Raw genomic sequence first — 11,071 nt, forward strand, 5'->3', positions numbered from 1 at the left:
TCCAATGAGTCTGCATCTATAAACAAGACACCGAAACCACAGAGCTCCAATAGTTGCTGTTTGCCACATGTCAAAAATCTAGACCAAAGTGGATTTGTAAAACTATGGAGCAGTTTTCCACAACAATCTGCCAGGTACAGCGTGCAATCTAAATGCTGAACCTGGGTTGGTTTTGTTCCAGTTTTCAAAACTCAAAATCTAAACTTGTTACATTCTCAGCTAGGACTACAGTTTGAAACAAATGCTGGAAAAAGAAAACAATTTGCATGGATATGCAAAAACCTGTTAAACAGCTGTAGTGCTCTGCTCGATCTGAATGGCAGGGCTATCCTGAAGCAGATGGGATAAGGTCAAGCGAAAAACGAAGAACAATTGGGTAACATTTCTGATCACTGTTCAGTAATATGAAAGACTCTCCGGTTATCAGCCTGGAAGGGATATGTATACACCAAGGGTTGGCTGTCTTCTTGACAAACTATTGCAATTGTGTCGCCATCTTCTGGTGCAGCAGAGGGAGCGTTTAGAGATGCCTAGAAAGAAATACAGATCATTAAAATTACTACCACCTACAAAAGTTGAATATCCAAGCAAAATATATGATACCTATGATTTAAAACACCACCACTTTTGTTGGGAAAAAAAAAAACCCCACACACCAGATCCCCCCTTAGGGTGATCTTTATACAGTGCTAGAATTTTAACAAAATGTATTGCAGATTCCTAAGGCCCCTTTCACGTGGGCAATCCGATCTGCCTGTCAGTTTTTCAGGCGGACCTGATCGGATGCTCCATGTATCCCTATGGAGCAGCGGGTGTCAGCGGATACCCGCGCTGCTATCCGATCCTGTCCATGAAATCAGGATGGATGGAAACCCTATTTTCCATCCGTCTGGAGGATCGGATGGGATGAGAAGAGACAGGCAGTCCGTTCTCATCTAATCTCCCTATAGAGGACAGCGGTGATCTGACAGCACCCATCTCTGCACACAGAGCGGAGACTGAGCTGTTATCCGCCTGCTCAGCGGGGATCGGCAAATCGATCCCCCCGCTGCTGAGCAGTACGGACTCCATTAGGTGATGCGCCTGTGTAAAAGGGGCCTGTTATTCTGAAGAAATCATAATTTTTTTTTCATAATTATCAATCAGGTGCAGCACCTGCAGGGCTCTGAGGAAAATTGCAGGGTCTGCATCCCTTTAGAAGTGATTTCCTATTGGGGAATATCTTGCCGAAAAAAAAACAAACAAACACACGACATTTCTGTTGCAGGGGAAGCCTGAAATCTAACTTGTATCTTAAATGCAGACTTCTGGGTAAAATCAGTGAGCCAATCACAAAAGCAGGAAAAAATATATCTGGGAGGGCGTTCTGTACACATTCTGTGTACATAACTTCAGGTTGCCATATTGCATTTTACTGAAAAATTACAGAGCTGCAGACTGAAAAAGAAAGGTATTGAATTCAGACATTGACATTCAGTTACAATATGACTTGGGACACAATTGCATATACACTTTATTTTTATTTGCCTTTTTTTCTCCACAAGAGCGTTATCCTTTAATGATGCAGACATGACTTCCCAAGCCTGGATTTCTAATCAGGTCAACATGCTATTTCTCTTTGCAATAAAAAAAAAATAATTCCCGTCCGTTTACAAAATTTTATTGACAATATAGGCACTTGCGAGGGTCTTCTGCATTGCAAGGGTTTAAGAGTAACTTTTTTGACACACAAACACACACACACCTCTGGGTGATTAGCGTGCATTGCAGGGATTTTAAACTTGTGCTGCAGACTTCTACCCGTTTCTGCAGATATGAATTGGAGTGACTTTTTCGTTATTAAATCTGATGCACTTGCGGTGTCCTAATGAGGAAAGCTGCAGGGTTGTTATCCCTTTACAATAGCCCATTGAGAGTAGCTCACCAAAAATTGGATCTTTAGCCTACCGTTAAATCCATTTCTCTGATGTTCATTGACAGACAGCTCCTGATCTTCTTAACCATTGGGTTATACTGCCCCCCTACAGGAGTAGGATACTAGGCAGAAAAAAAAAAAGCTTGACTACGCCTTTGGGCAGTCCCAGGGGGTATACTCCCACTCTCAGCTTTTAGGCACTCAGAAGTTACAAGCAGTGTCAGAAGAAATCCCAACTCCACAGAGGGGTGGCTGCTGTGTCCATTAATGAACATCAGAAAAATGGCTTTTACGTTAGGACAAAAATCCCATTTTCTCTAGCGTTCATTGATGGACACAGCTCCTGATCTTCTAAACCATTGGGACATCCCAAAGCAGTGTTAAATATGAGGGGTGGGAACAGCAGAAAAAATTCCACAAGGCTAAACCATAGCCAACCAGGTAACATGGAGCTCAAAGAACTAGAGCTCACATGAAAAAAAAACAAAAATACATCCTCAAAGAGGACCAGGTCCTCAAAGAGCAGCCTGCAAAACTTTGCAGCCAAAGGAAGCATCCGCAGATGCGCACAAACTACCAGGTAGCCGCCTTGCAAACCTGCATCACTGACGCCTGATGACGATAGGCCCAGGAGGCATTAAGTGCCCTAGTAGAGTGCGCCATAACAGGGAAAGGAGGAACCTGACCCTTAATTAAAAAAAGGCTTGAAAAACCGTCTGTCTGATCCATCGGGAAATGGTCGCAGAGAAAGCGGACAACCTGTTCCGAGGTCCATCCGTGAGCAAAAATAGTGAGTCTGAATTCCTAAAAGACTCCGTAGCCGCCAGGTACACCCTAATTGCCCAAACCATATCAAAGGAATGCAAGGCAATTTTCCTAGGATGTTTTGGCCTGGGACACAGGGAAGGCAATAAAGGGTCTTTATTCAAATGAAAATCAGAGACAACCTTTGGAAGGACTGAACCACCACTTTATCTCTGAACCACTAAGTAAGGCGAATGACAAGACAACGCCGCTAGCTCCCACACCCTATGTGCAGACGTGATAGAAGGCCACCTTCTGGGATAAACAAGCAGGGGAACCTCCCTAAGATTTTTGAGAGGAGGTTTCTGGAGGACTGAACGCACCAAATTGCGGTCCCAAGGTGGCAATGGAGACCACACCGAAGAAGCCAAGTGTCAGACTCCCTGGCTAAAAGTACGCACTAGAGCTGCACGATTCTAGCCAAAATGAGAATCACGATTTTTTAGCTTGGAATAAAGATCACGATTCTCTGTGTAACAAAAAAAAAAAAAAAATTGGGATAACTTTAATGAATAAAAAAAAAAAAAAGTAACAGTAAAGTCTATTAATTGCGTTTGAAAGACTGCTGTGCAAATACAACAGTGTGACATAAAATATTACAACAATCGCCATTTTATTCTGTAGGGTCTCTGCTAAAAAAATATATAAAATGTTTCGGGGTTCCAAGTACTTTTCTAGCAAAAAAAACAGATTTTAACTTGCAAGCAACAAATGTCAGAAAAAGGTCTAGTCTTAAAGGAGGTTAAACTTCCTTTCTCCCTGGCAGAGGGAAGGAAAAGATACAATGTAATCATTTTGTTTATAGTTACTGGGAGACTAATTGCCCGTTCACATACGAGCGACGCTACTTCGCACCGCGACCTCGGAGCGGCTGCCACGGACTTCATAACATTGAAGTCTATGGCGGTCGCCTCCTGGTCGCCCCAAAGAAGCTCCGGACCCTTTTTCTAAGTCGGAGCGACTTGTGTCGCTCCTATTAGAACGGGTCTGCAGCTTCTCTATGGAAGGCGACCTATGGCGACCTGTGAGGCGACCAGGTCGCCCCAGTGTGAACGGGGACTTAATGCTGATAGGCGTTTTTGTTTGTTTGCAAGAGGCTTTTTTTTTTTTCACAGCTGTTCTCTCTGCTTCCTCACAGCTATGCAAAGAATCGAGCATATGCCAGGTTTAGATCGTCGGGGGGGGGGGGGGTGAATCGAGATCGCGATTTTCATACGATTAATCGTGCAGCTCTAGTACGCACCAAGGAAAAAGGTGGCCAATGGTCGTTGAAAGAAGACCGCCAAAGCTGAGACCTGGCTCTTGATACTAGTACTCATCCCTCATGTTGAACACTGCTTTGGGACATCCCAACGGTTAAGAAGATCAGGAGCTGTGGCCGTCAACGAACGATAGAGATAAAACCCCTAAAAATGTTCCGAAGTTGGAACCAGGACAACCACCCCTTGGCTCAGCAAGTCTTGCACTGCCCAAATGACTGCGTAAGCGGCCTGGGGACAGGCACAAATTGGAGGGAAAAACATTTCCGGACAGTAAGAATGAAACTTTTGTACCTGGACCAGGGAGATCCACAGGTTCAGAAGCCAGCAAAGGCATTCCCCACCCCACATACAGATGAGGGCGCCCCTTCATGCTGGGGGAGTTTTGTTCGCAGAAGCCTGCTCTTGGCTTGCCAGACCAGGTTCGTTCAGATCCGGAGGAGGCCCTGAACCCCCCCACATATACATATACACACACACCAAGAAGGATGGACCACATCTACGACGGGGCTCCTTGCCCTCACTAGCTTGCGGAAGAAAGGTACTCTTCCCCCATGAGACCCTTAATGATGTCATCCAGGGAAGCACCAAACACGCAATACCCTAGGAAGGGGAGATCAGATAAGGCCTTCTTAGAAGTCTGGTCCACAGACCAGCATTTAAGCCCAAAGACCACTGCTGAGACAGACAGCCTCACAATCAGAGGAGCCGCATCCAAAGAGGCATCAGACAAGCTGCAGCCCCTGGACTAACTGGTCCGCCAGCTCAGCAAAAGCAGGGGGGAAAACTGCTTCCCCTCCAGGTCCCGGCCTAAAAGCTTGGCCAACTCAGTCAGTTTGCGACACTAGGGCAATAGTTAAACCAGAATAAGTGCCAAAGCAGCCACAGCGTACATATGGTGGGCCACAGCCTCCGCTTTCCTGTCAGCCGGGTCCTTAAAGGCAGAGGACTCCTCAACTGGAATCGTGCTTGCTTTGTTTAACCTAGAAACCAGAGAGAGTCAACCACAGGGGGACAGTCCACTTTTTAAGCATAAGGGTACCGCATAGGAGGGGGGAGGAGAAAGGAAGGAGGGGGGGAAAAAAAAAAAAAGGGAGGAGGGGGGAAAAAAAGGAAGGAGGGAGGAGGGGGGGGGGAGAAAAGGAAGGAAGGAAGGAAGGAAGGAAGGAAGGAAGGAAGGAAGGAAGGAAGGAAGGAAGGAACGAACGAACGAACGAACAATCAGGCACACGCATGCGGCGATCAAGAAGAGGAAGATCCAGGAGTCAACACCAGGGGATATAGGAGGGGCTCCAACCACCAAAATCACTCCCCATATATGTTTCAGTCATGCCCACTGCTATTAGCAATGAGAAACCACGAGAAAATGGCTGCCGAGGCTACACAAACATGGCCGCAGAATCTGCTGCCCCACATAGCACCTCTCAGCTACAAGAGCCCCGAAAATTACACCAACAGGAAGATGGGCCGTAGCAGCAGCCCCCCACCAGGTACAGCCCCCTCCCAAAAGCCGATTGTACGATTGCCGGTGCCCCCCCCACCCCCAATTGTCAGCTCAGCATCCCAAACCCACCTGAAAAGTTGGTTTTCATGGGGGAAGGGGCGAAGTGTCCGCAGGGAACGCGGCATGGGAAAGAGGAGAACCTGGGGGTCAGACGGTCACAGGAAGGGGCCCACATCCACCCCAAAAGCCTCTAGGGGGAGGGGGGGGGGGGGGGAAGACAGATACTTAACATACCAGGAACAGGGTGGGCACCGCTCAAGACAGAACCTCCTCTCCATCGAAATAGGGGTGGGTTGTGGGGGGGCTGTCAGCCAGGTGGAACACTGCGACTCAGGCTGAGGCCAGGTTGTATGCGACCTTGCAGGCTAGCCCCCGTCCAGTGGGATTATGTCCGGGCCGATCTAGCATGGAGCCGAGACCTGCGTGCGCTGGCCAGACTGGGGCGACCACTGGATTTTAAAAAATGTACAGCACGTCGCCCAGTTCAGCAGATGACTGTGGATTCCCACAGGAAAAAAGAAATAAAAAAAGGGGGAAAAAAAATTTCCATGACCGAAGATCCAGCAAGTAACTAACTAGGTCCTTACTCCTGACCAGGCAGAAAAAAAAAAAAAAAAAGTATACCCTCTGGAACTGCCTATAGGCATAATCAAGCTTTTTTCTGCCTAGTGCCCTACTCCTATAGGGGGCAGTATAACCCAATGTTTAAGATCAGGAGCTGTGTCCGTGAATGAACGATAGAGAAATTAGGTTTTTGATATGGGGGGTTGCTGGTGCCTCAAACCAGAGAGTATGGGACTTTGTGGGCAGGTAGATGGTTTGTACAACCAATGAATCGGATGTGGTATAGGTAAAATAAATAAATAATTTATTACAGAAAAAAATAATATTACAAATTGTAACAAGTATTTGGGTGAACAATGTGCTTGGGGAGAGAGACCCAAGTGTGAAAAAGGTAGAAGTGATTCAAAGGAATCGGTGACAATGGTGCATCTGGTGACATTTTAGAAGGATTTTCACTGTTTTCCAATAGATGTTTAATGGAAGATTATTCCCAGGAAAATCCCCAGTCGCTGACGCGTTTCGGCTCTATCACGGGCCTTTATCAAAGCGTTCAGTCACTCAGTCAGAGTAAATCTATGAGAACAATATACAGGATTATTTAAATCCTCTGAATATGTCATATAACATCATTAAATACTTCAAAACGCTTAGGGGGTACATACACGGGTGTAGCCACTATTCTGCGCAGAACTCTCATCACCGTTCACAGTCACAGCGAGAATCGTATCCTGCATGTAGCCTAGGGGGGGGGGGATTTTGCAATGGTATTAATTTATAGTGTAGCTTGGTACTATCAAGGTGATGAAAAGGCAAGGCAATATCTTGAACTTACAGTTTGGTAAGCTGCTGGGGAGGTAGGGGGGATTTTTTCTTCCCTTTCTTTACCACCAGGTCCTCAGTCTGCGGTATAATAGGCCTGTTTTACAAGTGTGTACCATGGCTATGTATCTATTATTAAAGTGCCAGTAATCCCAAAAGAATGTGGTTTAATTTTTATTTCAGGTGCTTGTAACAGTAAATTCCGTGACTGTGTCATGGTTGACTGATCCACGTTCCAAAGGAACACTTACGTTTTCACAGTAGTCCTTAAAGGCTGGCGCAGGTCTGGTCTGTCCTCTCTCCTCTCCTCTGCTTGAGAGGAGTGAGGGCTGACTCACGTCGCAGTACACGCTGCACGTAAGCGGACTACGAGAGCGTTGACGTGGCACTCGTCTCTGCGCCGAGTGGATGCGCGCGCAGGTGCAGGCCCGTTGTTAGGGACGCTCCTTCAGGCCGCCAGCACAGTGGGAGGGGCCGTCCTCTCCCCGAAAGGGATTGGTTCGTCCCGAGCAGCCCCTACGCGATACACGAAGGGGCTTACCGTGCTGGGTGTGACTGCGGGGACAAAAGGGGAGTTCTGTCTGCAAAAAACAGAGCTGGCATCCGTGTATGCAATGAACACACATATGTCGGTATTGTAACATGGGTTTAAATCCATGAAGATAAACATTCATATGGCATATATCAAAGATGCAATAATGGAAAAACAAAACCAAAATAGGTAATATTATTAGCAGCAGTCATACAGTACCCCACATAAGGTATTGGGGGAGGGGGGGGGGAGGGGACGGTCCTGATCGCTGGGCAATACCCCGGATCATGTTTAGAAGAAATCGGGTTCTGGGCACTACTTTTAAAGGTTATTTAAAAATAAACTGCAGATGTATCAGATTATTATTGCCCCTATATAGGTAGGGACCAAAAGGAGAAGATAAGGAGGGGATGGTGGATACATTAGGTAGGGGGGACTGTTTATTACGCAGATGGATGGATCAATCAGTTTTGCCTGATGCAAAACCCTCAAGAAACGGGCGGAAGCTCTCATTTTCATTGAGTCCAGGTGGTTTAGTCGCCCGAAGGAGTCTGATCCACCTCATTTCCATTTGTAGCAGTCTCTTGTTAAAAAATTAGGTTTTTGATGCAGATGCCTTAATTCTGACTTGTATCTTACGGCAGACTTCTGGGAAAAATCAGTGGGCCAAACACAAGCAGGAAATTACATTCGGGGGGGGGGTTGCCATACTACACTTTTTTTTTTTTTTTTGTAAAATTCAAACAGCACTGCAGATTCAGAGGAAAAGGTAATTTTTAACCCCCACAAAATTGGTGTTGCCCTTTAAATGCTCGATTTGTTCGGGGGGGGGGGGGGGGGGACATTAAAACCCCCCTTTTCTCCATAGCCAACAGTTTGCTAAAGTCCTTGAAATGTTTAGAATTGGGAGTTCATGGGGGGAGGGGAGAGAGAAGATCCCCGCTAGCTGTCAGATAAGGGAATCAGAGGGGATTCAGTGGGGTGCGGAGGTGGGTCCGTTCATAACATGTTACACCTTGAATATGGCTATAACATGTTACAAAAGGTGACTTCTCCTTTAAAGCAGGGGTGGGGAACCTATGGCCTGCAGACCTTATGCGGCCCCCGAAATCATTTGGTCCAGCCCGTCCGAGCTGCTTGGTGTGTCCGTCTAAACTGAGCTGTCAGAACAGAGCCAATGTTTCCTGTATAGTTCCGGCTCCGTCCTGACAGTCCAAGTGAGTCACAGGCGAAGGGATATCAAATGCAGACTGACCGAGATAAAGGAAACATCTCCTCTATATTCCTCCAGCACGGCGCAGCTCCTGAGTCTTTAGCCAGCATTTCCCGCCAGCAGTACCAGCCAGCACTATCAGCCTGAGCCAGCAGTACCCACAGCAGTTCTTTTCAAAACTTACCACCGCAAAGAGTTGACTGCGCTCCAGACAGACCGCAAACCTGGAAAACCAGTTGCGAGTAGCAACATCACCAATACCAGCTAACATCACACACCTCACCATAGAGAAGCAGATCCAGCCATTGCAATAAGGGTGAGTAAATTAAATGTTTGACCAAATATAATAGGCTAATTAAGTAGATTTTGTACGGCCCCCGAATGATGTTATGAACATCCAAATGGCCCTAGGCAGAAAAAGGTTCCCCACCCCTGCTTTAAAGGCACAAGCCAACCAAGCATTTAACTCATGCAATACAGACAGGACCACACTGAATAGGCGCATTCAAAAGCAGGCCAGAGTTGGGCTTTAACAGATTATCCCTAGCAGCACATGGAATATGAACATTACTAATGAATTACTACATTGTGTATGGCCAAGTCCATCCTTCTAATGCCAACCTAAATTAAGCATTACATTTACCACTTACCACTTCCAGGAAATTCAGCTTCTCTTCAGAAATGAGATTTTCATTCTTCAACTGTTCCACCACACCTTCCATGACCTCTATCTTGGAGCAGTGCTTCTGATGTCTCTGCTTAAGAGATCTGACTTTCTGCTGTAGGTTCACCACCACCGACACCAGCTCTGCATTCGTCAATGTTTCAGAGAGTCCACCTGGCTCCTGAGTTGGGTTTAAGCATATCTGCTTGGTTACATCAGAGGTGACTGCTTCTTGACTGTGCTCTGACACAATGGGTACTGTTGAAGGTATGGGTCTGGTTATAGAAGCAGATAAAACGGTTTCGGTCGATGGTGGCAGAGGTGGTAAAGGGCCTGTGGCAAGTGTAGGGCCAACTGTGGCTGTCTGCATAGTTTCCAGATAGGAAATGACATCCTCCGATGACATTGTTACTGGTTCTGGTGTTGGCAGCCCTGCTTCAAAGAATGGCTCTATAGCGATGTTTTCAATGACTAGAGCCCCATTATTAGACACCTCATTCACTTCAAGAAAGGTGGGATCTTCTACTCCTGACTGCAAGACCTGACGGTCATAAAAGTCTCGCTGTAATGTGGCAGAGGCAATGTGCTCCTCTGACAAGATTGTAATGGGTTCGACCAATGGAATTTCATGGGTTTGTTGCTGCCCAGTCACCTGAATAGGTAAAGCTACAGAAGTAAACCCTTGAGGGGGAGCCAATGCCAAGGACAACCCATCAAATGACTCAACAATATGAACCAGTGGTACCAAATTCACAGCACCCATCATTGTTGTGGGATTAGCCAGTGCATCAGGATCTGTGACCAACACCTCCGTTCCATTCACAGACATCTGACCAGCAGCGAAGCTGGGATCTAGGGTAAAGGTCAATGGCTGAGCCTCAATGCCCAAGTGGGAAACGGAAGATATGCAGAGCTCATTGTTTACACTCTGCGCAGAGTTCAGTGTCCTGGTCTTTACTGCATGTGCCTTGTTCTGAAAGACAGAAGGACATGTTAGAATATTTATTACCAACGTTTGTGCAATAATGTGAACAGCTGCAAAAACAGAAATATATAACCGTAAAAATGAAAGAGTGAAAGCAAAAATGGAATCGTATAGTACATCATTTCTACCACCAAATAGTTTTGTTTGTGCACATGCATCGCTCTTATTTTCTTAAAACTGAAGTTTCGTTTTCCATATCTTGCATTTCCTGATTCCTCTCCATCCCCCACATCAACATGCTAGCTAAATTTTTACCCAAAGCCTTTCCAGTTCCATAGCATACCCCATTTTAGATCCAGTGAGGTCATGCCTGGGTCTGTGCAACACAGAAGATCATAGCTGGTGGAGGGCCGGTGTTCTGCCCAAAACTCCCACCATGTTGGATCCAGTGTCTGTACAGCACAAATAATTGGAGATTTGGACCACTTGGTGTTTTAACAGAACAGCGGCAGCCCTTACACTCCAGTACATGCTATAATGAGTGGACATTGTTAATCCGCCCTCTAGTTGTCGCCACCTTGGAGGCGGTCACGTTGTTGGTTACTAGAGGACGGAATAAAAAATGTTTACTCAGTGTGCACAGGAGTGTATACGCTGCTGCCTGCCTGTTCTCCGAAAACATCAAGCGCTCAAAATCTCCAATTATTCCTGGTGTAAAGTCACCAGAAATGACACGATTGGAGTTCTCAGCAGAACACTGCCAGGGTACATGGCTTCCTGAAAATTTACAGCGCCCTGCCTCAGCAGGATGGATGTCAGTCTGGGGAAGGGGCTAATCCTAGGCAGGTTTAATTGCATGTAGACTGTTCTAG

At 46.4% G+C, this 11,071-nt stretch overlaps 1 protein-coding gene across 1 annotated transcript in view; it reads right to left on the reverse strand.

Moving 5' to 3' along the window:
* Window positions 1-11,071, reverse strand: part of LOC309559730 (THAP domain-containing protein 5-like) — a 22,594-nt gene continuing 11,523 nt past the window's right edge. The window contains exons 3-4 of the mRNA XM_082263152.1: window positions 9,261-10,247; window positions 1-530 (exon numbers count right to left, since the gene is read on the reverse strand). Of these exons, the coding sequence (XP_082119278.1) occupies window positions 390-530; window positions 9,261-10,247 (1,128 nt within the window). The 3' untranslated portion in view covers window positions 1-389. The remainder of the gene's footprint in view (window positions 531-9,260; window positions 10,248-11,071) is intronic.

This window comes from Pelophylax lessonae (genome assembly GCF_965119305.1).
Source record: "Pelophylax lessonae genome assembly, chromosome: 7".
Lineage (NCBI taxonomy): Eukaryota > Metazoa > Chordata > Amphibia > Anura > Ranidae > Pelophylax > Pelophylax lessonae.